This window comes from Exophiala bonariae (genome assembly GCF_035927105.1).
Source record: "Exophiala bonariae strain CCFEE 5792 chromosome Unknown scaffold_6, whole genome shotgun sequence".
NCBI lineage: Eukaryota > Fungi > Ascomycota > Eurotiomycetes > Chaetothyriales > Herpotrichiellaceae > Exophiala > Exophiala bonariae.
The window spans coordinates 1092639-1120458 of NW_027042481.1; the positions used below are offsets into that span (position 1 = coordinate 1092639).

Below are 27820 nucleotides of genomic sequence, written 5' to 3' on the forward strand. Positions count from 1 at the left end.
GCACCTCAAATAAAATCAGATAGGAGTGAGACGAATGCAGCTAACAATGTACTCACAGGAACAACGGGGCATAATGTACAGGACTAGATTGCTTTTCTTTAAACTTGGTATGTATTGATGAACACCGTACACTCTTAGTGTCAGTCGAAGTTGATTACATGTTTGCTCTCGGCGCAACATGGCCGGCCTACGGTGACCACTGCCGACTTCTGCTGTAAATCCATCACAATCGTGAACAGCGAAGCATCCTCGCTGGGCGCTTCCTGTGCACGACAGATAGACACAGGATATCCTTCATGGTCGTCAAAGACCTGCGCAAAGTCGACGAGGCTAAATCCCGCCCTGAATTCAGGAGAATGGAAAATAGCTTCCGTCAACACCTGTATCCTGTCTAAGCGAGCGAAAGAGTCTGCCTCCGTTGATTCGTCCAAATCCCGGTGGCTCCGTATCATGTGATTTGAATGCACAATGCGGCCTTTTGCGTCAGGACTCAGTCGAACGGCATCACTCGAGGTAAACTCGAGTCCAATGGCGTCGTGGGCGTCGGCAATCATGATGTGAGCTGCTCCTCCGACCCCGTAGCATTCCAACGCATGGGCAGCTTCCCTCGCCGATTGCGCGTTCAAAGCCATTCTCAACGCCAGATGGACAGGCAACCGCGTTTCATCCAGGCCACGAGCCCGGATTGCGTTCAGGCAAACCCCAACACCCGCCGAGTTCAACCCAATCTTCCCAATGATCCCAGCCTCTGTGACCATGGTGATCTTGGGCAGCGAACCTTCAGAGATTATGGTCAGAAGAAGCAAATTCTCCTTCTGCTCTTCCATCCAATCCCAGTTTTGACCCATGAAGCACTTAGTCGACGTGGGCTTCAAGACGACCGTCGTGCAGCCATCAGTCCGGGCGCGGCTTGTTTGGTCGTTCATGAGCCCAAACATAATCTCGGACCTGACATTGAGGGCGACGATGTCGAGCGTGCTTTGACCAGACCCCCATGCAACTCCCTCCATTTCTTCGTAGTATGCCGACCATGTCTGGGCGATGTGTGTCGCAAACCCCTTTGCCACTGAGTGCACTTCGTCCCACGGCTTGCCTGTGTACTTCTCAAACAGCCGCCTGTAGAAGGCAAGGCTTCCAGCCACCTGCTGGGATGCCGCCTCACCATGCTGACGACCAATCTCTACAGGTGAGCCCGTGCAGGTGATTTCGAGCATACTGGATAGGCGAAATTTGCGACCTGACTACTATGTTAGGCTGAAGGAGGATCGTTACATTCAATGGCTGTTGGCGCATCCATAGCGGCTGTTGGACAGTATGTACGGATGCTCTAAGACAAGTTCCAGCAATTTACGCATACGCAGTGATGTTTAAAATTGTGTCGAGCATCTGTGGCAGAGTCGTAAGCGAACCAAACCTTGACCAAAGTTCGTCCCTGTTTGCGCGTCGAATTTCTCGAATAGGCAGGCTGATAAGCTTCTCAGTTCTTTAGTAACTAGCGCACAACCATGGAGACTCCATGAAGCCAAATAGTGTTGGTTCTAGATCTCTCCACTCCGTCCGACCAATACTTTTTGGACAAGCAGACGAGGGTTTCCATCATGCGAATGATTCACTGATTGAATCCAGCTCAAAACATCTTGTGCCTCCTAAGTCAATAGAAAATCCAGAACTCTGATAGATGAAGAAGTAGAGAAAGCGGTAATTTGTATCAAAGTTTTCACAACATGAAGAAAGTCCTCGTAGGATATGGCATTGATCTTGATGCTGTAGCAGGCTGGTAAGTCTCCCTTCGTCCTTCTGACTGTTTTGCCTCGTCAAAATCTATCAAAACTGTATTGACCTGTACAAAGGATTGACACCAAAGATGGCTCCCCAGCGGATCCTGTCGAGATTTCCCGAGGCATATTCGGAGCCACAATCGGGGTCGACCGATTGCTGAAGCTGTTCGCAAAGTACGGTATCAAGGCCTCGTGGTATGTTCCAGCTCACACGGCGGAGACCTTTCCATCCCAGATGTTGAAGATCTTGGATGACAAGCATGAAATGTAAGTATGACTCGATTATGTCCCGGACCATTAAAAATTTTCCCGAACGCAATTCTTTTGCGTGCTTAATGAATGCTAAGTCATCTGCTACCATGGCCAGAGGTCTCCACGGTTACAGCCATGAGTACGTGTCCCAGCTGTCCGAGCAACAAGAACGCGACGTATTGGCCAAGTCTATTGCGGTACTGTCGACTCTGGGAGTCAAGGGGCGTCTTGGCTGGACAGCACCTGCCTGGACGACATCGATGCGGACGGTACATCTACTGGAGGAATTTGACATCGCGTACGACCATTCATTCATGCACCATGATTGTATGCTTTACAGAACCCCCTATTCGTCCTACGTCGCTAAGTCCACAACGTACAAATACGAAGACTGCTTGGCTGCTGACTGGATGACGCCCATGGCCGTACCAGAGCTATCCTCCCTCGTTACCGTGCCCGCGAACTGGCATCTTGACGACTGGCCTCCGTTCGCCGCCGGCGACGGCGGCAGCGATGGCTTCGTAGACCCTCATGTGCTCGAGAGGATGTGGAAGGACCACTTCGAGTATTGCTATGCCGAGTACGACGAGTTTGTATTCCCCCTAAGTATCCATCCACAGATCAGCGGGAAACCACAGGTCTTGCAGATGCATCGACGTATCATAGAGTGGCTCAATCAGTTCGAAGGCGTCGAGTGGTGCACTTTTGGTGAAATGGTGGATCGATTCCAAAAAGGTCAAATCCAGGGCTTCGATGTTCGGAAGGCGATGGGACGGCACGCTTGACTGGAGGTTGACTTGGTAGAAAGTCTTTCGGAAGCGACTTGTGCCATGGAATCTCTGCAAAGGCTGTGTATTGCAGTGGAACGAACGATACTTTGTTCAGTGGCTATCATGTATCTTCAGATAAAGTAGAACAAATCATTGGCTTTTCACATTGCTTGTATGGATCTGCGACACCGTTCCAGGCGCCGAAGCTCTGTCCTCTCCACGCAGTCACACTTGTACAAACTTGCTTTCTAGATTTGGACTCTGCAGGTCGTTCTCAGGAATCAAAGCATCATTGGCCTCCAATACACCTCATTTCACTAAATGAAATGTAATTTCCAGTCTGGTTCCTTTCGGCCCTGCCAAGTAGTTGTCAACCGGGGTCATATCTCCATGGTCGTGGATCTTGGTGGTGAAGTTTGCGTACACAGCCGCGAGGAGATATTTGATAGCTGGAGTGAAAAGAAGCAGTCAGATGTGTGCCTCTGAGGGACAATTAAAAGACCAGGAGTTTTTCTTTCACAGGGAGATTACTCACAGTTCATGGCAAAATTCTTGCCAATGCAGCCTCGACCGCCACTACCGAACCCCCAGAACCAGCGGTTCATCAGAGCTCTTTGGTCGGAGGTGGCTTCGAGCCACCGCTCAGGCTTCCACACGTGCGGCTCGGGAAAGACTTCTGGCGTCCGGTGCAGGACCGAAGCATACGACTGCACGACTGTTCCCGATGGAATGTTGTCGAACCCTCCGAGTGTGCAAGACGTGGGAACGACCCGAGGCTGGCCACCTGGAACGGATGGCCATAGTCGTAGAGTCTCCATGACAACGGCGTGGAGGATCGGTAGCTCGTCTATATCATGAGGTCGTGGAATATCCTCCAGTTGAATATCCCGTTCTTCGACATGTTTCATTGACGGCTTGAGGTTCAGCAGCTCCTCGCAGAGCCGCGCCTGCCATTCCGGATGTCTGCTCAGTTCGTAGAATATGTAAGTTGAGCTGTTCCCGCTCGTTTCGAAAGCACCTGAATTCAATGAGAACATATCGCTCGCAATTTCCAGACGCCTTGGATAATCTTTCGGCTTGGAATTGAGGTTACTTGCTCCTTTGAGCATCTGCTCAAAAACGACCGGATAGTCCTCTGGCGCGATCGCCTCACCAGAAGCTAGGAGCTGTTGTGCGCGGTCACATTTGTCGAGGTTCCAATCTTCCACCTTCTGGAAGCCAATGTCCACCCATTGGGGGATAAGATAGATTCCAACTTTACGTAGCCCACTCGAGAGCTTGGGGAAGTAATACTGCCAGAACGTGTAATGCGAAATTCCGAAAAATCCGTCTAGATACATCCTCCTTTCCTGCTCATCCTCCACAAGATTACTTCGCAGAGAGCGTCCGAACTGCCACTGGACAAAAGTGTCCAAGAAATAGGAGTAATTGAACTCGATTATTTCTATTGGCCTCCCGGTGGATGCAGCTGTGTGCATGAGCGGAAGGACTTTGTTGAAGAGGACGTCTCTCATAGCCACATGGGCCGTTTCGGAAGCCATAACAAATGATTTGGAGAATGTATGAGAAATCATACGTTTGTGGATCGAATGAGTTTCATTATCCTGGATGGTGAACAAGTTGCCAACCCTGTAACAGAATGTGGTTAGAGCATCAGCTAGCACGCGCATGCGCTTGACTGAATGGTGATATACTGACCCGTATACCGCGAACCCATGGTAGTACCAGGAAGGCTTGGGGAAAGCTCCCTGATAGATCGTCTTCAAACCTCCCTCGAAGCAATTCACGCTCAAAAGGTTCGGCCCCAGTCGGAGCACCGGGCCCTTGGCCATATGCCCTCCGTAGACCTTCCTGTTCTCGCATTGCCTCCATCGCGACCAGAGAATCCATATATTGCTGAAGCTGCAAGACCAGTGCGCAGTGGGTATTTTGGCCAACGGCGAGAGAAAAGCCGGGTAGATAAATAGGCGGTAGGCCGTAATGGCCGCTATCAACGCCAGTAGGACATAGTGCAAGAATGCCATGGTTTGGTAGACTCTGATTCCCGGACTCTCGCCCACACCACAACATACAATACAAGGACTTGCCTAGGAAGTATAACGATCTCGACAACTATAGTATCTTTGGTGGTTGCGAGGTCATCGATCCAGTCTTATGGGGCGTGCTAGAGTTATCATCATCGAAGGCGGCTCATTCCGACCGTCACAGTCTGGCAGTTTCTGAATTTCCACGACAAAAACATGTATTCAGCGTGCGCCATCCCATACTTGCGGACCACCGTTCTTCACATTACCATGATCCTTGTCATCATCATTGGTATTGAGAGCTTTGCTGTGAGCGTTGATGAGCTCCCTAGACTCCCCAAAGACTTGAGTTCAGAATACCCGAGCGACCAGGGGCGATTCGTCGCTAACCGATTCCGGTCAATATTTCAGCTCCTGGGTGCGTCGATTAAACGCGGGACTTGTTGGACTGTTACCCCTTATCCATGTGGCACTGTTATGGAGACGGGACATGATCAAGGTAGCAAAGGAGGCAAATCCATCCCAAAATGACTCAAGTAAGCGAGGGTCGGCGTTTGAGAGGGAAAAGGTCTGAGAGGATCTTTGAACGAGGATTGAAGGAGGATAAATCTACTATGTCTAGCATTACCATATAGGAATTCTCTTCGATACAAAATCAGAGTCTTGATAGAGCGGAATTACTATTTTGCAAGGCGACGCGATGATCTCTAGGCTGGTGCTGAGTCCACCTTTGTCACGCTCTTCACTTTCAAAGATCTCCTTTAGGCCATGTTCTCATACTACACTCGCCGTATATGAGGTTGCTGGTTTGAGCACGGCTGGGACGACTCTAGGAAGTTTGTCTACTTCGCGCAAATAGTTTTACGGCTGCTTTCAGGGTCACTGTTCTAGTGCATACCCTTCGATGTTGCATGCTCATTTCAGGTGCCTAGGGAGAGGGCACCTTGCCGGACGCTAAGTTCATGCGCAGAGAGACATGAGCATTACACAACAGATGAGAAGCCCTCTCTGGATACTAGCTTCACATGTTTGACTGCCCGTCTCCCTGACCATGAACCATCATCTCGTTGATAGCGTCAAAAAGTTCAGACGTGCTTAAGTATACTTGATAAAATACCGCCCGCCAATCACCCTAGCCCTGGTCCTTGAAGACGACCCAGTTAACCTAGCTACCATCAACCTGTACACCTAATTTAAGCCAGTAAGAGACTGCTCATTGGAGACAACCTCCTGCTTGTCCGAGGGCGACTCGCTGACACCACTAGTACGCAAAAAGACCTCGCCTAGCCGATGTCGCTGGGCCAGCAAGGGCCAGCTTCCGCATTCAGCGAACTTTAACGCCCTGCACGAATAGTTTCCTTGCCCACGGCTGGTGTTGGGCCAAAGACCAGTTTCGCATCCTCTGCGAATGTGTCAAGATATTCATCAGAGCGTGGATCATCAGCATGAGGGAAGAAAGTGGAGAGCAAATCGGCAAAAGATTTCGAAAGATCAACGAAGTTTTCCAAAGTGTAGTCATCCACCATATCTGGGCAGGAAACCTCTCAAGTAAGTCAAGTGAGGCAGCAGCAACTCCAATTACAGAGATGAACCCTCTGATAAAGCTCATGGGCTGTTATTTTATAACGTACAGGGGGTCAGCATCTCGTGTTCGCTCGCGGAACTACATATCTGTTGGGCACCTTCCTTGGATCGCCTGGAAACTGTGGAATGACCGTTTAAAGCTTGAAAGCTCGGGCGTAAGTGCCCAGGCTGTTGGAAGTTGCATAGCAGCTTAGTAGAATATTATCTAAGAAAGTAGGCACTAGAAGACGATCTGAGGCACTTGTCGAACATGTAGGTACGAGTAGTGCGGTACCTAGGTAGTCCCTATAGAGAGATTTTGCTAGCTTCGGGAAGTCCATGATGGCATCTTGATGAATCTGGTTAGTGTCATATGATCTAGCTGGACTTGGCATCACATAACGGAGGTACTTGCACCGTTTTTGCGTCTTGATACTATTCCAAGCAACTGCATACGGAGTAAGGAACGCCTCAGCATGAGCCTCGTCAGATTTACAAGACTGCAGTTATCCTTGATCACCACGACCTCCTGACGACAACTCCATTCTTTCTCCTCCCTCTTCTCAAAGTTATATACTCGCACCATGATTTTACGACCCTTCTTCATCCTCGCAACCGCCAGCCTCTTCTCCTTTACCTTCGCAGATGTCTCAGTCACTTCACCTGCGCCCGGCGACACCATTACTGGTCTAAGTCTGGAGATAGCATGGAAGGACTCTGGCAAGACCCCCAAACTCGCAGATCTTGCTTCATATCAGGTCTTTTTATGTGCAGGAGGAAACACCGATGCCAATTTTGTGCGCACCTCAACCTGAACACCCCTCACGAGGCCATATTGCTGACAGCCACCAGATACAACTAGCAACTCTAGTGACCACGGGTGATTTTGCAGATGGAAATAAAGTCACTGTTCCTCTTACCGCTGGATGGGGAGGAACAACTGCGAACGCCTACTTTTTAAAATTTATTTCGGCCGCGACAGGAGGCACGGTGATCAACTATTCCGATCGATTTACCTTGTCCAGCATGACTGGTACCTTTCCCGCCTCCGTCATCACAGGTCTGAGGACAGTCACTGGTACTGCAGGCCCGGCCGATGTCAATAACATAGTCGCCGGTCAACCTGCTGCCAACCCTGTCGCCCCAGCTCCAGCTGCCGATGACCCTATCTACAATACTCCTTATACCATGCAGAGTGGTACGATACGATATGCTCCTATGCCACCCATGGCTCAAACCAAGATCACTGCAAAGAACGCTTCACCACAATATCCCACCAGTGCATATACAGTCTACAAAAAGATTGCTGGCACTCCGAATGCCATCACCACCAACACGGCCCCATTGACCTTTTCGACAGTCAGTATAGAACCTACGGTAATCTTTTCATTTCCATGTATGACTGGCAATCACTAACATGACACAGATTCCGGCGAACCCTCCACCATCAGACGCCCCGGCGCAAAAGTTTATGAACCGATGGAAAGATTGATTCAAGTCGGCTTCTGCCTTTGATTCATGAAATTGCATTATGCCGGAGTTTGGAGATATCAAAGAGTAGGATCTTTGGAAGAAAGGAGTTCTGGATCATTGTTGTCACATATCGGATGCCCCCTCGAGATGGGCCCCAAGAGGATAAAACGCCGCCAACGCCACGCTGTCTAGATGTAGATTATTTTAAAATGAGAACATCGCTCTCATCGATATATCTCGTCGAATGGTCGAGTGTCTGTGAAACAACTGTCCCATACCTCGTTCACCACTTTGACTGCCTCGACATCGTCTTTACAATTGGGACGGGCCATGACCGAGAGGACAGCCCTACGTCGAACACACTCTTGATGATGGTTGGTCAATTTCATGAAACCATTCTTGAAGAATTCGTTGGCCCATCGACACTCTCCGCTCAAATTGCTGGCTCGGATCTGTCCAGACGCATCAAATCAGCATTCCGAGAAGCTTACCACAAAACACAGTCATCAGGATCTCACCTCAGAGCATGCCGAGTGCCGCAAATCGGAATCGCGGTCCAAATTCGTCTTAAACCGGAGATGGTCATAAGCATGCACCATCTCATGAGCCATGACATCCTCGAGTTTCTTCTTGGTGCCCACGTAATTCGCACAGATCCTAATGCCGTACTCGTGGTCGAACCCGCCCTCCGCCTTCTCCGGACACGTTCTGCACCGGATATTGTGTGCGCCGAGGTTTCCGCCGAGCTGTGCGATGTTGTGGCGCATGTAGACGATGATCGGGGAGGTTTTCAGCAGTTCGTCCCGGTTCTTCTCGCACCGTGCGCAGTCGAACCCGCTGGTCCGTTGGTCACTGTCCCACCAGTATTGCTCTGCGCCCGCCGCGCTCATCTGGCTCGTTGCCATTCGGTAGAAGTTCTTCGTCCGGTTCAGCCAGCTGTCGCTGGGGAGGAAGGCGCTGCCGTTCCAGCCATGTTGGGCCGGCGTGGTAGTGGTGTCGCTGCTGGTGCTGGTGCTGGTGTTGGGGTTGGACGAGTTGGCTTCCGCCATGATGGATATATGTGGAGGTGAAGTGGCGAAGAGGATGGATGGACACAAAGATTTGAGTGCAGGTAACGAGGTGGAAATTCCGTTTATACTGGACGAAGCCGGATGAGGACTTTGGTGAAAATGATGCTAGTTGGCTATTCGGATCGAAAATGACGCCGCTTTAATCTCAAGTAAATTTCGTCGATGAGGCAGTTGTAGAGGATAAGGGACGGCCGATGGTTTCATGGCTTGACGAGTGACATAGCAGCTGAATATACCAACTCTACACTGACCCCAATCATTCAGATCTTACTACTGGTCATCTCATGAATCCTTTGGCTGTTGCTAGACGTGTCTTTCAGTGCCAAGCCCCGCGGTGCATGACTCCAACATCAAAAAGTCGATCGATGGTTTAATTCGTGGAGAGTCAACAAGGATCCAATATCTTGAAAAGGTCAAAACTAGCATAGTTACCTAACTATTGACAACTCTCGACAAGAGCGGTCAAGAGGATATATAACCCGGTGCCAAACCCTTCAGCTCCTCATACCTTGAGTCGAGTCATGAACGCTTGAGTCTCTCGAAGGGCGTGCATAAAACTCGCCCGAGAATATTCTTTTGGATTCTTGGAAATCTCCAAAAATGAGAGGATTGTTGACCTCATTGCATGAATCACGGCAGCGTTTAGTACTGGTCGCTCAGTCCTATAACTATCACAGAGAAGAGCAAAGATGAGGCCCGTCAAGCATTTGACTATTGTCATAAAAATCGGTACACGATGCCATTGATCTGCAGGTTGCGGCCAGCAAGGCTTACTATCGTGATAGGAACTTCTTCAATCGTTGATGAGACGACCCATGAGCCGATCTTGTCTATTTTGTCGTTGATAGTCGAGACGGCTATCAAATTACGTCGCGATGGCCATAGGGTGGTCATTGTCTCGTCCGGGGCGATTGGCGTTGGACTGCAGAGGATGAACATGGCCAAGAAGCCGAAACATCTTGCTCAGATTCAGGTATGATCAGGTTCCAGCCAGTGGAAAAGGGACTGGAGACTAACAGGGAACTCCCTTCAAAGGCTCTTGCTGCTATCGGTCAATCGAGACTGATGTCGATATGGGACTCACTGTTCGCACACATGAATCAGCCTGTTGCTCAGATATTACTCACAAGAAATGATATTGCCGACAGAGTGCAATATCTGAATGCTCAGAATACACTGGCAGAAACGCTCTCGTTTGGTGTGATACCCATTGTCAACGAGAACGACACCCTCGCCGTCTCAGAAATCAAGTTCGGAGACAACGACACACTTTCAGCCATCACCTCCGCAATGGTCCACGCCGACTATCTCTTCCTGATGACCGACGTCGAAGCACTCTACGAAAGGAACCCACGAAAATTCCCCGACGCGAAACCGATCGAGATAGTCGAGGATATCGACACCCTCCAAGCCGATGTCTCCTCTGCCGGCTCAGCACTAGGCACAGGTGGCATGGCGACCAAAATCGTCGCTGCACGCCTCGCCACCGCGGCAGGGACCTCAACCATCATCACCAAATCCTCCAAACCAGGCAACATCGCCGCCATCATCCGCCACCTCCACCCACCTATAGACCCAGACACAGGCAGTCCACAGCCACCAACACCCGCACCTCTACACACACGCTTCATCCCCTCGGCCTCACCCATCCGCAACCGCGCCTTCTGGATCCTGCACGGCCTGGCGCCGCACGGGACCATCTACATCGACCGAGGCGCGTCGAACGCACTGATCAACAAAGCGGGCCTCCTCCCCGTGGGCATCGTCAACGTGGAAGGAACATTCGCCCAGCAGGAAGCGGTGCGGCTGGTGGTTGTTGACAAGCTGCCACTGGGCTCGCTCTCGCCCACGGGCGACTCCAGCTCCACGGCCATGCAGCTGGTGTCGCGCGGCGAGGAGATCGGGCGCGCCGTCGTCAATTACTCGTCGGCCGAGGTCGCGCGCATCAAAGGCCTGCGCAGCTCCGACATCATCGGCGTGCTGGGCTACGCCGACAGTCAATATGTCGCGTTCCGGGAGAATGTTAGCCTCAACATGCAGGATAGGGATAACAAGAGTCGTCCCGAAACCCCGAGTGGGTTTAGGACTCCGACCAAGGAAAGAACCCCTGATAGTAGTTTCGCGGACTTGAGGAGTGGGCATTGATGCATGCCCTCACTGAGTCACTGGTGGATGGAGGGGTGATAGGGGATGTACATAGGTTAGGTACCTAGGTATCTACATACTTGGCATGGGCGGATGTCAGGGAGTTTGGAGTCACGACTCACGGTTGTAACTAGGTCATCGAAACCCGATGGTTGGACTTGGTGTCGATACTAGTGATTTGGGGACCGTGACGAGAACTCGTGTCCACTATCTAGTATGGAGCAGGCAAACATCAAGAACTGGAGGCTAGGGACCACTAGTTTGATTGTTCGTTGGGGGAAACCCGATAAGAGGCCCAACTACTCGTACACAATCATCGAGTCCCATGTGCAACAAACAAAGCAGATGTTTATTGAATCAATATATTCTCTGTTGCACGCCAACGAAGGGGTGTAAGTAGATGCGTTGTCACTGGTTTGATAGGCACTTTTCATTTTCGGATAGTTTGCAGATATGTACATGCCCACTACGACGCATATCTGTATGTCCTAGAAGTGTCACACGACAGATCTCTACGTGACGCAAAGTCCTGGTGCTATGGGTGCGAGGGAGCATCGGTATGCTGTGCCATGGTTCAGGGCCGAAAAAGGGTCCGCCTCGTCCCAACTTCTAGAACTCGAAGAACCCGAAGACCCTGTTTTCCACCAAACTCTATTTGTCATGCGTTCATTGTCTTGGGTATTCGCATTTGGTATACGCTATCTGTCGAGGTACGGAGAGGGATGTAGGCATGGTTGTAGTGCGACAATGGCGACATGCAGATTAGATGCGGACGACTTGCTATCTTGGCAACACCCACACATGAATACTAATTGAAGATTCAGAGATCGGTTGCGCTGACCACCCCATTATTGACCTTTCCCGTTAGATCTTCACGGTCCATCGACACGGTGGCTACTGCCGCCCTTCAAATCTGTCAAAAGAGACGGGTCACGGATCACTTTCTGATCATGACCAGGTAGGCAGCTTCGGGACAGCGACGAAAGACCCCAGAGTATGTGGCCCGTGTTGTTTTGGCCACGAGGAAGTGGAATGCCCTTTATACGAGAAAAAGAGGAGCGACGCGACGCGCTGTTGGTTGAGCTATTGTTTCATGGGCCCGGGGAGACTTGTCATCACTTACGAAGTACTGGAAACTTGGTGAAGACGTGGTTTCTTCTCGTATTCGTGATTCTGATTGAGACTATTGAAAATGAATGATTCTACTTTTGCTTCTAGGGACGGGCGTGCGAACACGAACACGGATCTACAGAGGCGGATATATGGTTTACAATCTTCGATCCGTTTTTGCCTTCTGCCCTATGAGCCATGCCGGAATTACGAGTGGTTTTGGGTCCTGGGGGAGCTTCTTACATAACCCGAGAAGATCCCCTGCGGAAGAGGCTGCAGGAGGACATGGGCCTTCAACTCGTTTTGGCAGGGATCCAGGGGCTTTTCCCCTCAGGAGAAACGAAGTCAGGTACGAGGGTGGGCGAAAATGATGCATGTAGCCAGCCGTATCAGGGAGACAACGAGCAGCACCAAGACCTGGGCAAACCACCACTCCCATAGTCTTTCAATGATAAGGTCCTGTGGAACAAGATTAACAGGTAAGAGCGAAGACGGCGTCTCCTCACAATTAAATAGCTAGAAAAGTCGGTCGCCGTGGATGAGAATCACGAAGCGCTGGACCTGGAGAGTTTCGGCACTTGGGAGCCTGAAGTTAGAGCAGAACGACTACACGGTTACCGAGTTCCCGTTGGATTCGCGTAAGAGGTAAGGTTGAGTGTGAGATGTCTGATTTCGAAAGGCGACGCGTCCCAAGTTACGATATAGCTAATTGATTGGGGTTTCTCCAAGAGGCGTCAAATTGATGATCACGCTAGATGTTGAGAAGACGTGTAGATTTACGAGAATGGATATTCGGGCACACATGGCATGGCACACAGAACACGAGAAGATGTGCACGAACAAGAAGAAACCATACCAAGGGGTGGACGGTGGAAGTGTTGTTGGAGAGGTGATCAGGGGTTGCTGGTTTTCTGGTGGCTTGGATGTCGGCTTGATAGGGGATAGCGTCGCTGCCTAGAATCCATGCTAGACACCTTCTCGGCATGGAGGCGGTCTTTTCTCCTGGCGCCCACAGGCCACCTTGCGTATGCTCTCAGGTACCCGTACCACCAGCGTTAAAGGCTCATAGTGCTCGCTCAGGCACTGGTTCGGGCGCCAAAGGCACGGCGGGGGACGGGAGTCGTAGGCTCGTAGCCCTCGGACGGATAGTCTAGGTAGTAGGGACTGGTTGATACTGCCCAGTGCTTGCGGCGGCAGCAGCCCACCGACGATGCACCTGCACCTGCACCTGCCGGCTTTGCACGAGCACTCGACTCATTATTGTCGTGATATGAGCAAATAATAACCATCTCACATCTACACCACCCTCACAACACGACGCGGACTCGACACGACTCGACATTGATAGTCAACCACCTCCCAAGTAATACCCAGTTGACGGTGTTGACTTGCTTGATTCATTCTTCACTTTCACCAACCCTACTCCGCCCCCGTTTCACCCTCAGGCTATTGTCTGCCTGACCTCAGCTCCTAAGATATTCCCTTTCCATTCTCGGAGACCCTGCTCACCGACTACTGGCACCTCCTTCGTTCCATTCTCCGTACTCCGTACCCTGTTTAGTCGACACAATTGACCGCGCCTGGAACCCCTCGACGACTTGCATTTGCAGCTACAGGTCTGCGAAACCCAGATCTCTCGCAGTTCCATCTTCGAACTCTCCTCTACCGCTCGATATCACCCTCAAGTCTGCAATCACTCCTTCCACTCAAGGGGTGCTACCTGGACAAAAACGTTTGACCCTTACTTGCTCGAGAACATCCCTGGCCACTGCTGAGGTCTGTCGCACTCTAAGCGATCCTAATCGAGCGTGAGCCTCCACGTCGACTCGTTGCACAATCATCGCAGTCTGTCAACATTTAGCACTTCCTGAGCATCGAGCATCCACGAAAACACCACTCAAAGTATAATAAAGAACCAACGGCATGAGCTAGGATACTAAAAGACCCATGGTTGCCACGATGTCAGGCTGATTTCAATCAAATCATGCTCTGGTACCAATGGAGTTTCAAGTTCATCTTTGATGCGCAGGAACACGTCGTCCACGTCCCTATACTGTCCCCCCTCTACAAATCGAATTCGTCACGCAGCACCGGGTGATTCTCTCATCCTCGGTATCTGTTGATCAGGCTTAAACGCCGACGCTGCATATCTCCATCAGCCGCACCCCAGCTGACGCTGATTTGCATTTCAATTCAGCCCGGTCCTGCATTTCGCCTGCTGACATCCATTCGCCAATCACTTGTACGACTGATCCAAGACATCTGCAGGTACAGCCATTAGCGGCAAGACTGCATCACCGTTGAAGCCTCTCTCTTCCATCTGCAGTCATCTATCGTCATCTGCAGTGTACCCTCAGTTCGCACCACTATCCTTTGTACCGAGTACTGCCTGGATCTTGCGTCTTCCAGGACGTCGAGGTGCGGTCCCTTCGACAGGCCTAATCCCCGTCTTGGACTGTGCCAATCAGCGTCATCGACTCCTCCAGAAGAATGAGCCCACCCATCGGCCTGAACAGTACTTACAATAGGAGAGCCGCAAGGTCTAGCTCCACCTCGTCGTCGGCACAGGTGGTGAAGAAATCTTCTTCTGTGTCGGTAAGATCGACACCCCGAAATGCATTAAATCAAAGGCCCAGTAGTCCTGATCGGTTCCTCCAAAATACCAGCTATACGCGACACGACAGAAGTAGGTCGACAAGTCGACCCGACAATCAATACGAGACCAAGACATTAAACCCGAACCCGAACCTCAATATCAACCGTTGGTCGCATTCAACTTCCTCTAGTGTGTCTGCTATCGATACAGAAGCCATTCGGACTCGCGCAAATACGTCCAGACGAATGAGTATAGGTCCATCTTTAGTGGCGGGTCTGCCACCCCCAGATCGAAACCACTTCTCCCAGTTCTCCAGAGCAGATAGTCAAAGCCCTCACCGCAAGCTCAACTCGGCGTCTGGACTTCTGCCACCTGGTCGTGGACAAAATGGCCGCGATGCCAGCCCCGGTGGGGTCTCGCCCTTGACCCCAACTTCGATGTTCAATACGAGTGCAGGAGAATACTTTGGTGGTGATACATGGCAGACCCGGAAGATGGGCAAGAATGGTGAACCTGTGGCTATGTCAGTACATTACATGAGATCGGGTATTTCATCAATAAGCAGAGACGATACCTTCGCTTCCCAACCAGCCTCACAGACTGTGCGCCCCAGCACTCGAGAAAACCGACCTGGTACTTCGGATGAGTCGCTCGCTGCCTCCAATGCTCCAACACGGGGGAGAAGCCATCGAAGCCCAACTCAAAAAACCATGTTGTCCAAGGCTCTTGCCAAAGCCAATTCAGCCGTGCTGTTAGATAATGCCCAGAATATCGATGGTGCTATCGAAGCATACCACGAAGCTTGTGAGCTTCTTCAGCAGGTGTTGGTTCGGAGTTCAGATCTCGATGACCGGAAGAAGCTGTCCGCTATTAGAAGTACCTATTCGAATCGAATAGCAGAGTTGCACGATCTCGATGATACCTTCTCTGGCCTCATGGAGAAAGCTCTACCAGAAGATCCGCCCTTTGATGATACCAACCAGTCCTTCTTCTCCAGTGACGGCAATGAGCAAGATACTGCCGGAGTCCTGGAGACAGTACAAATCCCGCCTCGGCAAGAATCATTACTGCCTGAACTGTTCGGCGGAGAATCATACCTACCGGAACAGAACGCACGCCATAGGATACAGATACCTAGTCTGTCCGTGCCAATGGAGTCGCAGTATATGCCTCCACCTCTGTCTCCTCGCAGACCATTGAGTCCAGTCGCTGATAGGGACACTGATACACCTCTTGCCACTCAAAGGCCAGCGGATGTTACAACCCGGGTTATTCAATCCCGCGAGGATAGTACAACCGAGTCTACCTCATGGCTGGATACATTTGAGGATGGAGAGTCGTCGACCAGATCATCTCGATTGTCTTCAATTGACTTTGGAATCATCCCCGATGGTCATAATTTGGTCGATGAGATCGAAGCCGAATTTGATGCCGCCCTCAACGCTGCTGTTGATGCTGCATGGGATGACAACATTGCAGATGAATCCACACCGAGACCTGACAAGAGTGACGACTTTCCGCCTGATTTCAGTTTACCTCAGCTCCCGCAGGTTGAGACATCCACTCTTCCTCGAAGTCTGCTCTCTAACCTGGAACTAACACAAGAATATGACGAGGGCAACTCGTCAGAGGAAGAAGAAAGATTGTTGGAAGAGATGACCAGAGGTTATGTCTTTGATGATTTCTCCTTCGACAACAAATCCAAATCGGCACTTCCCCGACAGTCGGATTCGAGTAATACGTCTGGCAGAACCTGGTCCGATTCTATACCTTCTACAACAAACACAAACGTTTCTACGCTAAGTACTCTTGCCGAAATATATGAACCTGCACCTGAACAATCTCCTCGCCCTATACCACCTGCCAAGAATTCACCAATCACTGCGCCCCCAACAGTTGCTCTACCACCCGCACCTACATTACCAATACCAAAGGCTGATAGTCGACCCGTCAGTATCGAAAAATATGCTGGTTTGGGGATCCGAGAAAGGAGATTTTCGGGTCAAAGTAGCAGTCAGCTTAAGATAGAAACTTTTGCTCGGCGCAACTCAACGACTTTGCCTCCGAAGCCAACAGCACCAGCACAATCCAAATCGACACAGGATGCACAGAGTGATCAGCTGAGGCTGCCACAGACAGCACCCTTGGACAGCTCACTGTCTTTCTTATCAGGCGGCATGCTTCCAATCACGCCTATGACATCCGTACCATCAGCGGACTCTGCTGTTAGCGAATCTCCAGTAACCCCTGCCTTGACACAAGGAGGATCTCAGGGTAGTATTGATGATACAAACCACCAGCCACCGTCTCCTGGGAAACAATTTCCAGGAAAGATCATGCCCCCACCAGCAGTGAAAAAGAATCTGTCATCGTCTAGTTTACGAATGCGGAATCTGTCTGTTGCAACTACAGATACAACCGGTGAATCTCCCGTTACACCTTTGAGTGCGAGCTTCACTGGGGATAGCAAAAAGATCGTCCCTCCTCTGCCGTCGGCAGCTCTGCCCACGCCAGGCAGTGGTGCGTTCGGACCACATTTGCTGCAAGCAGGTGGATACTATTTGTTCGAAGACCATACCGGCCCCGGTGTCTCAACTGAAGTCCCTGGGAGCCCCGTCGGTGATATCTCTGGTCCTGCACCTCTTCCACTTGAACCTTGTCCTGAATCTTCCTTGTTGAGACCTTTTTGGTTGATGCGGTGTCTTTATCAGACACTGGCTCACCCAAGAGGAGGATACCTTACAACGCGGCTATTCATCCCACGCGATATCTGGCGAGTGCGGAATATCAAGCTGAAGGCCCTTGAAGATAAGGTCTTTCAGTGTGATCTTCTGACGGCAGCTTTGTTGAAGGTTGCCAAGGTGGATACATTTGACGCAGATGCAGTCTTGGACGAGCTACAATCTTTTGAGATGGTCCTTGATCAGGTTCGGAATACCCTACAGAAGAAGATCGGCAATGACGTTGGACTCTCAGGTTCATCAAGTCTTTTCAAAGGCATTGGGGAGGAACAAGATCCAGTAGCGAATAAGCCAAACCACACAGCTGCCAAAACTTTGGCTTCGAGCTGGAGAAAGTTGCGCTCCAAGTCGAGTACACCTGCAATTGGCAATCAAGGCGGACAGAAGGACAGCTCGTCTGGGTCAAATCTGCAATCCTTACCGATGACGTCGTCTTCGTCTGTTCCATCATCTCGATCTCACGCTAGCCGCAAGATTGCTCCACCTCCTACTCCAAGCATGCTAAGCAATATTGTACCCTTACATGCTAGTTATATGTCGAGCTTAGCACGACTTTTTGATGCTGCCCAGGTTCTAGATGGAATTGCCCGTCAAGTCGAAGATCCAGGTCTGAAATGCAGCAGCAAGACCCAAGTGGGTCTCGAACTAGGTGTAAAGAACGCGGCAGAGTTCTTCGCCTTCTATATCATCCGCTTTGTCATGGCGGATTTGACATTAATGCTCGACAAATTTGTCAAGCGTGGTTCTGAGTGGATTCTAACTTAGAGAAGAAGAAGAAGAAGAAGAAGAAGAAGAAGAAGAAGAAGAAGAAGAAGAAGAAGAAGAAGAAGAAGCGCAAGCACAGCATTCTGATTTATATCATGCACATCACGCCACGCATTTCATGGTTCAGCGAACTCAGAGTTGAGGTGCTCATTTGTGTGCGATGATCATTGTCTGAAGCAGCATCTTTGCAGTTGTACTGGGACTTTCCAGCGGGCAAACTTGCTGGAGTTTTCTCTCCGACGACACTTTTGATCTTCAGTTTATGTCTTTTGTTTTGTCTTTTGCCACGGCACAAGCTGTGGTATGCTCACAGCCAATCTTTTGATTTTTTTATCGTTTGTTTTGACGTTATGATACCATCACATCACTACCGGCCGGTCGTCCTTTGAGTCACATCAGTATCAGGTTTTCATTTTTGAGACATCTTTCAGAATTTTACGTGTACGCTAGCTGAAGAGCGGCCAGGAATAAATGCGGATATGGATATGGAATATGGATATGGGTACAGATATGGGGTGCGAGCATAGGCCCGTTTGAGAGAATGGGCTACATAAGAGAGTTTGTGGTGTAGGTTCTCTTCTCAGAATGGGAGACACGATGTGCAAGAAAGAAGGCAAGAGGCAGCTGGCCGGGTGCAAGATTGATGGCGAGTGCAGAGGGCAAGAGCGAGAGCTCGACGTGTCTCGTGGAATAGAGACTTACCCAAGTCACGAACCTGGTTGAATACAGGAGATCGAATCTACAGTGCGGATAATAGAGTCATGCCTCGCGGTCACTCAACTAGAAAGTAAGAAGGAAGAAGAACTAAGAAATGAAAAGTCTATGCCTGATCATACCTCCTAGCATTTAAAAGTCAACTGTACTTGCTACCTGAATATTCCAATAACTCCTGCACATCAAAGGGTCCGAACTTGAAGAAGGAGCGATGGCGCTAAGCGACGGTTGCCACCGAGCTTTTTCCACCTACAGTATCCAACTTAATGGCACCTTCCGTGCACCCTCCAAGATCACCAACACCTCGAGCCCTGTACATTCGAGATCGAAAAATGGAAAAAGGTAATGACATGGAAGAGAAGTATTTCTTCTTCTTATGAGCTGACCAGGCGTCGAGCAACCAATAGCAGGCTGGATCTCTCAGCCACATGCTGGCGCGAAACGAGTGCTACTCATTCGCTCCTGGCTCGATGGCCAATGTACACAAGTTAGCCCCATTGAGGGGCTGCATCCAGAGCCCAGCCTGACTGCGCACTGAAAAAGTCGTGTTGCTTCTCTTTATGCCGCTATCCTCATCTCCAGGCTTTCAGACGCATACGATCAAAGTCATGCCAACGGGACTTTGTGATCCACAAATTCCAGAGGACTGGCCCCTCCCTTTCCCTGCCAGCCTCAGCAGCCTCGTCAAGTCATTCTCCCAATGTCTCAGTCATTCTACGCCAGGCCCGCTTTCGCAGTTCACGAGTACCTTGTCGGATGGATCTGTCCCCTCCCAAAAGAGCTCACGGCTGCACGCGCCATACTTGATGAAGAACATGAGATGTTCAGAGACCTGTCGCCTCTCGGTGACAATACCTATGTGCTGGGGAGATGCTGTGGTCACAACGTAGTGATTGCATGCCTACCTTTGGGTAGGTATGGCACGGTCTCTGCTGCCACAGTGGCTAGTAACATGCGCAGAACCTTTACGAGCATTCAAATTGGTCTTGTGATAGGCATCGGAGGAGGGATACCTGGCCCTGGCAGCGATGGGGATATTTGTTTAGGTGATGTAGTGGTCAGTCAACCCGATGGTACGCACGGCGGTGTCGTACAACATGACCTACGAAAAAACCTGGGAGGCGGCAAGTTCGAGCGTAAAGGACTTTTACGGCCACCACCTACGCTCTTGTTGACCGCCCTCTCCACTCTTCAGTCGCAACACCGCCTTCATGGAAATCAGATTCGTAATATTCTTTCTACTGCAACAAAGCGATTTCCGAAGCTAATTTTAGAAGGCTATGTGCATCCTGGTCCGAGTCAAGACGTGCTGTACTGTGGTTACATTGGTAACCACCCAGACGGCCATGAAGAGGGTGAGAGCTGCGGTAGATGCCAAAATGGGATCGTGAGCCGAATACATCGCCAGGACGAAGGCCCAAAAATCCACTATGGGGTCATTTTCTCCGGCAATGAGCTCATGAAAAATGCTGTCGTTCGTGATCAATTAGGCAAAGACTTCAACGCCAAATGCATCGAGATGGAGGCAGCAGGATTGATGGACGATTTTCCATGCATTGTCATCCGGGGTATTTGTGACTACGCAGATTCATACAAGAATGACACATGGCAGGAGTATGCTGCCCTCACCGCCGCCGGGTTTGCCAGAGAAATGATGTCGACTGTAAAATGGATTCGCATTCGTGACAACGGCAATACTTTCCTCAATGACGAGTTTCTACTGGTCGATGAGAGCATTGTGCTGAGTCACCTCACACAAGAGAGGAGCAGTCAGGCCGATAAAGGCGATACTTCACAATCTGTCCTTGACACTTTGGACTTTCCAAATTCTGATTCCAAGCGCGCACATCTGTCTTTGCATGATATTGGCACGGAGTGTTTTCGGTGGCTAGAAGCAACAGATTTCTTCAAATGGCTACGAGCCTCGGATTCGCCTGCCTTTCTAGTTGTTGGGAAACCTGCTAGTGGTAAGAGCACATTGATGAGATTTCTTTCTGACAGTAGGAAGATGAGATGAACTGTGTTCAAATGGACAATCGTGGCAAGTTGTACACTACTTCTTCGACTTCAGAGCTGGAAGCAGTCCTGCGAATGACCCAGTCGGGATGATCAGATTGTTCGCCCGTCAACTAGGAGGTATCAGCCAGAAGATCAAAGACTTACTACTGGAGAATACAACGATACAGCGTCTGACGACATCAGATTTAGAACAGTGTATCGATACCTTTTCCGACTTGATTTCACAAAGCGATATGAAGATTTGCGCCTTCATTGACGGGCTGGATGAATATTCAGGTAGCCTGTGGGAGCTGTGCAAGAGTTTAGACCTCTTGCGTCATCGGACTGGCATCAAAATGTGTGTTGCAAGTCGCCCGGAGCCTGAAGTGCTGAGGGCATTTAAAGACTGGCCATCTTTGGTGCTGCAAGAACACAACGACCAAAGCATGTTTATGTACATCCAAAGACGAGTTGATCAGGCTGCGACCTATGAGCCAGAGCTCGAACATTTGTTTACTGAAAATCTCTGTAAAACAATTGTCGCAAAGAGCGAAGGGATGATTTTGTGGGTCAAGTTAGCTATGGAGGAATTGCTACAGCCATGCGAGGATCAAGCAACCGCGGACGGTCTGGTCGAATGCCTCGAATCGCTTCAGCCCGACCTCGGTACGCTCTATGACCGTATCCTTGAGAGAATACCTCAACATCTCAAGCATGACGCAGCAGTCACTCTATTACTTGTTGGCGAGGCTCCATACCAGTTTTACAATGAGACTAAAGTCCTGCTACAAGCCATTCGATTTGTCCAGAGGCGTCATGGGCTTGACAAGTTCTTGAGTGGCAACTTCGAGCCGAGAAATATGAAAGCGAGAGTCGCCGCATTTCTGCCTACTTTGATTGACTTCAGTAGTGAAAAGAGCATGTTTCGGGATGATGAGCATTTTCTCAGGCTGGTTCACCTCTCGCTGGCAGCCCATCTTCGTAAGACTGTATGGCTATCCACGCACCTTCACCCAGCGATGAGAGAGAAATACAAGAACGATGTTTGGGGGGTACTGTTGATTGAAGTTCTTACGGCTGCTCATGCTGAGCAGGTCGTTGATGCTCGCAAGGCTTTCAATATATGGAATGAATGGGAGATTGCGGCCACCTGCAGCCGAATCAAGTTCCATGCCGGCCTTGCCTCATCTGAAGAGGTCTCTTTTTCTACCGAAACATATTTTCGGAATCTTGAGCAGGAGAACCTATCTTTATCGTGGCGCGCCTTTCGAGATGTACTGCATTTTGCACTGATATCTGTCCCGTTCAATTTCTTGCCAAATGAAGGTTTCTTGGAACTAAAAAGGATCGAACGCCCCCAAGAGGCACTGAACTGGCCTTGCATATTGTCCCATGTCTCAAGATGCCCGTACACATGCCGGCGGCTACTGAGACGTCGATGGACTATGACTTATCTGCGTGACTTTGTGGACAGAAAGATGCTGGATATTGTATTGGCAGTTGTGCACTTGAAGACACAATATGCTATGGACAGTATCACTGGCTCGAGAGGACGCTCTCTGGAAGATCTTGAGAAGTTATTGGACATTGCCGTTTATTCGAACCCTTCCAAGACAATGCCGAGGTTTGATGCAACGTGGCAAGTCCTCTGCGAAGCCGTACGAGCTCGTCGCACGGCGTCGTTGTCCTCTTCCCATGGAGTAGATTGGTCGAATGCCGCGATCCGGAATGCCGCAGTCAAGAGAACCAGGCAACAGAATAACACTTCGGATTACTTTGAATTACTAGACAGGGTCACCATCATGGAAAGCCTACCGGCCTCACGTGTTATAAATCTCAAAGCGGACCACTGTGCCCTTTGTAGGCTGGTGAATGATGTCGAGCATGGTAGAAAAGATGTGCAATTTGACCCTACTGTCGACTGGCGCAGGACTGTCTCTCAATATGGTCAGAGGTACAGCCGGGAGCAGGCGGAGTTTATGAGCATGTACTGAAAGCGAAACGATTCGGCCGCTTAGCTATCAAGCACATCTGACTTGACTGCCAATTTCTGATAGTCAATATATGTACTTCATATAGCAATCAGCATGTTCAGTGACCGAAATCCACTCCATGCGGGTGATACTGACCCTCAACTATTAATAAATTTTTACTCGAACCAGCATTCCTCATCGTCAATTGCTACAAATGCTAGCGGTATCCCGGATAATACCGAGTCGAAGTCCATGGAGGAGGCGGATGGTTGTTCACCAATTCATAGCCCACTGGCCGAGCCGTGTGCCGTGAGGTCCATAGCAATGCACACATGGTTTATTACATTGCTTAAGAGACGATTGGAATCCTGTCTCCGAGATCCTGGCCAGACAATTTTCTTCGACAAGATGGCTGAACAATCATCCTGACAGTGCGCAAATCAGACAATACGTCGAGATGGCATATGTCAAGAACAGACGGAACTCTGACACCATATTGGTATGAATATCACGGCTTCGGCAGCTGCACCACATATTCCCTCGTCGAATGCCCAAACGTAAGGACATCCTTATCCATGACTTCATAGTACCTTTGTTCCTCAACCGCCGCGCCATTAAGTTTCGTACCATTCCGGCTATTGAGATCCATCACATAAGGCTTCACCCTTCCAGTCTTATCCCCATACTCGTTCCTCTCCTCGGTATGTCGAAACTGGATCACCGCATGCTGGGACGAACAGCTCGGATGCTCGATCAAACAGTCACACACGGACGCCTCCCGCCCAAACAACCAGCACGACTGCGTGTACAGATCCAGCGTCTCGAGGATCTCGTCGCCCTTGAAGACATACAGCCGCCACTGCTTCGACGCCGGCGGTAGCCGCCCTTCCTTCGGTTCGTGGTATTTCAGCACCACGTCTCCGCCGTTGTGCGTCTTCACGGTGTTGGCCGCGGCGGCGAGGAGGCCGGATGGTCGGTAGTTGGGCTTTTCTTTCACGATCGCGGGCTTGGCGTTTGAGTCTGGGTCGTCGCCTTTGAAGGCGTCGTTTTGTGAGGGAAGTGGGCGTTTCGACCGTTGGAACCCCCCCGGTGAGTCTCTGCGGGGTGAGCGCGAGCGTTGTCTCCGGCCTTCTCGATTTCTGGCCCTGACTCTGTCTCTGTCTCCATCTTGATCTCGGTCTCGCCGCCTGTCTCTCTCCCTGTCCCTTTGGGCATCTCTTTCCCGCGGCCTGTCGTGGGCTCGGTCTCGGTCTCTACGTCTGTGGCTCTCGCCATCGCGGTCGACGCTTCTTGATCGCCGTCTGTCTGGTCGCCCTGGCTGGGGACTTCTTGATCTTCTCTTCCGTGGTGGTCCTCGATCTCGACTTCGGCTTCGACTTCGAGATCGCTCTCGTTTCTTGGACCGGTAGTCGTCGCTGCTAGATCTGGGTTGTGGTCGATCGGAGAATCGATCTCGCGGTGGAGCCCCAGAGGACGACCTTGATCGTGAGCGGGATCGAGGCATGTTCAGAGATCGACGACCGGTCTAGGGCCCTGTAGTGTTCGTGAGGTATTCAGAAGTGAATGTTCAACTACTTTTTTGTGAAGTCGGTTGTTACCCCAACGGAAGTATGTTTCTCCATTCCGGACCCCACTAGTCCCTGTTCGGTGGGATTGACGTCGATGATAATGTGCTCACGAGACATCGAGTTCTCAGGTACCAGATCCTTCAAGGTGCCCGCATATCAAGCTGTCTGTACAATTGGGCCTGACCTCGATACTCACATGGCATGTCGTCTACGCTGCTGAAGAAGGCAAAGCTGCCAGCCGCCTACAACGCCTGGCAGTGCTGTTCCTGCAATCATTCAAATGCATCTCCCCGCAAACGCCTCAAATCCCAGGGTCCAAGCCCTCCGCAGTCGAGGACATATGCCGACGTCAAATCTCAGCCATATGAGTTTAGAGATAACATGAACTGGCCTTGTCGGGCGACTCCCTTCACACCTACTCCGTATGAGATCTTCGACCTCGCAAAGAACGGAGCATATTCCAAACATAAGTTCCTGGAATTGGTCAAGATCTACCACCCGGACACGAGTGGGAGTGGACATGCTACGGAACTTAGTCATATAGAGAGGCTAGAAAGATACAGACTGGTGGTTCAGGCGCACGAGATATTATCCGACCCTGTCAAGCGACGAGCGTTCGACGCATCGGGCGCAGGATGGGGCACACGAGTACGAAATGCAGACAGACATACCAAAGGCTACACGAACGCCGAGGGCAAAGCGTACGGCTTCGGGCCAGAGCACGACTCGACGATTTTTCAGAATGCGACCTGGGAGGACTGGGAACGATGGTACCGCCGGCGCGACAACCCGGACAAGCAAGCGTACGCGGGGACCTACGTTCATCCGAACGCGTTCGCCTCGTTCGTCATCATCCTCGCAGTCCTCTCGGGCGTGCTTCAGGCGACACGTGCGGGACAGTATTCCGGCGCCATGGAGGAGAAGGCCAGAGCGTTCACGGAGGAGACGAGTCGTTTTTTGAACGATCGGGCGGACCATTTCAAGGAGAACCAGGTGTCGAGGGATGGGCGGGTCAAGCATTTCTTGCAGAAGAGGGACCCGTCGAAATATGGGTTGAAGAATGAGGAGGGTGAGGTCTATCGTAAGCATTTCGATGGGCGGTTGGTGCAGAGTCCGATGTTGAAGGGGGATGAAGCTGGTTGAGTCGACTGTTGAGTCAGGTGACTGAGGTATTTGAGATGACATGCACATGCGAGAGGAAAATGGCCGAGGTATGAAAAGTGCTCTCTTCGGAGCATTCGTCCATTATGAATTCATGAAAATATTGACACATAGTGCAACAAGCCAATCTCATTGGTATGGGTTTGTTTGTTCATTTTCTAATGATTACTGTACATAGGTCCTCGGACCAGATAAAGCATCTCTGGTTTCTTTCATACAACTGTACATGCAGCGCCTGCTTTGCCCTGTTTTAGGCGCCGGGTGGAATTGGTAATGCATACATCGATGCCAAATAACTCTGCAAGAGGAAAGTGGGAATCAATCACTAGATCTTGCCCTTGATCTCCTCGACCTTTCCTTTAGCCTGGCCCTTTAGCTCGGCAGCTTTGCCCTTTGCTTCGCCGGCGACTTCTTGTGCTGTGCCTTGAGCCTTGCCGGTCTCTTTGCTGGCGGTGCCTGCTACTGCTTCCTTGACTTCGACTGTGAAGGGAGAATATGTTAGACTGGGGTTTTGGAGCTTGAAGGATATTCGGCGGAAGTTATTGTTGTGACGTACCTCCTTTGTCAATACCAGCTACGGCAGCATCGGAGATGGTGCGGTCTACAGCCTTTAAGCCGTCCTTGACTGTCTCTGTCGCCGACTTTTGGTGTACGGTTGCGACAGAGAAGAATCTGGGTGCTGAATAGGTGGTGGATGATCGGACCGCTGTGCGGAGGATTGGTGTTGTTCTTGAGAGGAAAGACATTGTGGATGTGTGGAGTAGGGGTTGATAGAGGTGTGTTTACGATGGGGTTGTTGATGTGGAGAGTATATGGTTGAGCTTGATGGATGCCTCGAGATTGGAAAATTGGTGTTTTGGGAGCTTGGAGGTTGAAAGTAGAGCTTTAAGACTCGGAGAGAGGAGAAGATTGAGTTTTGTATCATCTGGAGGATTGGATGGTTCCCTAGTCGACGTCACAATGCGCCGATACTTTGAGAATGCCATCATTTTCCAAGCATTGCGGTCTCCCCACACTTCTGATACCTTTAATCTGGTTAGATCCTCGCCCACTGACGCCACTCGATTTCCAGAGGCTCGGTTATTAAATCCGCTGGGAGATGATGTCAGTTTACATGGAGAGATCCGCCGGCTTGAGTGAGATGAGGACTGTGATCGCGATCTTCACATGTCTGCTGCCATCGGTGCAGGACATAGGTGCCATGAAGTCTATCATGATACATAGGTAGTACCCATAGGTAGGCATCAACATTCTGAAGTGGTAATGACCAAGAAACCCAAACATGTAGCAGTATAAAATATATAGTAAAACCAGCATACATCATTCCAGAGCCAGTTCACCCTCATAAGGCGTCTGTTGATGAAAACACATCAACCACCTTCCAGCCTCCGGATCCTTCCTCCACGTAGTCGAAATGAGCGCCCGGAACTCATCCTGCCGCTCGTCGTCATCGGGTGTAACGTGTTGTCTCGTCGCGTGCACTCGATAACTGATGAGTGCCGACTCAGTGCCCAGTGCCGTGACTTCGACCTCCTGGAGACGGTAACGCCTCCAAGGAACGAATGCTTCGCTCTTCAGGACGTCGTCGAGGTTAGGTGCCGACCTCGCTGAGACATTCAATCCCAGTGGGAAGAACATGATGCAGTCTTGACTGAGAAATGGAAGCAATGCTGCCCCCGAATGAGATAGTGCTTTCCATGTTTGGTCTTCTAGGTCGAGGATTGTGTCGTGCAACAGAGGATTCATGGTGAGTGCTCTGGCTTTCTCTTGTGGGTTCTTTGAGTTTGAAATCCAGGTTTGCCAATTTCGGAAGACAGAATACTAAGTATCTGGTAGTATATTTCTTGACTGTCTTGTTGTAGAATGATTGTTTAGATGGCCCGAGTTTCCATCTCTGTTCTGTTGAGCGCCTAATTTAGGGAATCTCCCTCCACATGGTTAGGTGCCTTGCAAGGTACCCTATAAGCGTTTCGGGCCACCCGGACTCCCTCCAAAGCCCCCATGCCCTTGGCCAGAGCACACTCAAAGTGATTTCCCCAAATCGAATACAGTTGATGCGGAGTAGCCTCGGTCTTCACGATCCCGTTGCTAACCGCGTCCCATCCTTTGAAAGCTGCGA

General features: G+C 50.5%; 11 protein-coding genes across 11 annotated transcripts; 5 read left to right on the plus strand and 6 right to left on the minus strand.

The window, feature by feature from the left end:
• Window positions 1-140: 140 nt before the first annotated feature.
• LTR84_011852 (uncharacterized protein) lies at window positions 141-1214 on the minus strand (the record flags this gene model as incomplete). Its single annotated transcript, XM_064855380.1, has 1 exon — window positions 141-1214. The coding sequence occupies one exon, from the start codon at window positions 1212-1214 to the stop codon at window positions 141-143; it is 1074 nt and encodes a 357-aa protein (XP_064708969.1).
• A 510-nt stretch (window positions 1215-1724) lies between these two features.
• On the plus strand, window positions 1725-2815 carry LTR84_011853 (uncharacterized protein; the record flags this gene model as incomplete). Its single annotated transcript, XM_064855381.1, has 3 exons — window positions 1725-1777; window positions 1851-2045; window positions 2146-2815. 3 exons carry the CDS (start codon window positions 1725-1727, stop codon window positions 2813-2815), a joined length of 918 nt encoding a protein of 305 aa, XP_064708970.1.
• A 512-nt stretch (window positions 2816-3327) lies between these two features.
• LTR84_011854 (uncharacterized protein) lies at window positions 3328-4517 on the minus strand (the record flags this gene model as incomplete). The annotated part of the gene is made up of 2 exons (XM_064855382.1): window positions 3328-4478; window positions 4514-4517. 2 exons carry the CDS (start codon window positions 4515-4517, stop codon window positions 3328-3330), a joined length of 1155 nt encoding a protein of 384 aa, XP_064708971.1.
• A 2454-nt stretch (window positions 4518-6971) lies between these two features.
• Window positions 6972-7803, plus strand: LTR84_011855 (uncharacterized protein; the record flags this gene model as incomplete). Its single annotated transcript, XM_064855383.1, has 2 exons — window positions 6972-7184; window positions 7240-7803. 2 exons carry the CDS (start codon window positions 6972-6974, stop codon window positions 7801-7803), a joined length of 777 nt encoding a protein of 258 aa, XP_064708972.1.
• Window positions 7804-8084: 281 nt separating this feature from the next.
• LTR84_011856 (uncharacterized protein) lies at window positions 8085-8909 on the minus strand (the record flags this gene model as incomplete). Its single annotated transcript, XM_064855384.1, has 2 exons — window positions 8085-8312; window positions 8379-8909. 2 exons carry the CDS (start codon window positions 8907-8909, stop codon window positions 8085-8087), a joined length of 759 nt encoding a protein of 252 aa, XP_064708973.1.
• Window positions 8910-9867: 958 nt separating this feature from the next.
• On the plus strand, window positions 9868-11075 carry LTR84_011857 (uncharacterized protein; the record flags this gene model as incomplete). The annotated part of the gene is made up of 2 exons (XM_064855385.1): window positions 9868-9903; window positions 9966-11075. 2 exons carry the CDS (start codon window positions 9868-9870, stop codon window positions 11073-11075), a joined length of 1146 nt encoding a protein of 381 aa, XP_064708974.1.
• A 3600-nt stretch (window positions 11076-14675) lies between these two features.
• LTR84_011858 (uncharacterized protein) lies at window positions 14676-18287 on the plus strand (the record flags this gene model as incomplete). The annotated part of the gene is made up of 1 exon (XM_064855386.1): window positions 14676-18287. The coding sequence occupies one exon, from the start codon at window positions 14676-14678 to the stop codon at window positions 18285-18287; it is 3612 nt and encodes a 1203-aa protein (XP_064708975.1).
• A 5193-nt stretch (window positions 18288-23480) lies between these two features.
• Window positions 23481-24476, minus strand: LTR84_011859 (uncharacterized protein; the record flags this gene model as incomplete). The annotated part of the gene is made up of 1 exon (XM_064855387.1): window positions 23481-24476. The coding sequence occupies one exon, from the start codon at window positions 24474-24476 to the stop codon at window positions 23481-23483; it is 996 nt and encodes a 331-aa protein (XP_064708976.1).
• A 265-nt stretch (window positions 24477-24741) lies between these two features.
• LTR84_011860 (uncharacterized protein) lies at window positions 24742-25683 on the plus strand (the record flags this gene model as incomplete). Its single annotated transcript, XM_064855388.1, has 1 exon — window positions 24742-25683. The coding sequence occupies one exon, from the start codon at window positions 24742-24744 to the stop codon at window positions 25681-25683; it is 942 nt and encodes a 313-aa protein (XP_064708977.1).
• A 343-nt stretch (window positions 25684-26026) lies between these two features.
• Window positions 26027-26447, minus strand: LTR84_011861 (uncharacterized protein; the record flags this gene model as incomplete). Its single annotated transcript, XM_064855389.1, has 2 exons — window positions 26027-26181; window positions 26258-26447. 2 exons carry the CDS (start codon window positions 26445-26447, stop codon window positions 26027-26029), a joined length of 345 nt encoding a protein of 114 aa, XP_064708978.1.
• Window positions 26448-27021: 574 nt separating this feature from the next.
• On the minus strand, window positions 27022-27447 carry LTR84_011862 (uncharacterized protein; the record flags this gene model as incomplete). The annotated part of the gene is made up of 1 exon (XM_064855390.1): window positions 27022-27447. One exon carries the CDS (start codon window positions 27445-27447, stop codon window positions 27022-27024), a length of 426 nt encoding a protein of 141 aa, XP_064708979.1.
• Between the last annotated feature and the right edge of the window lie 373 nt (window positions 27448-27820).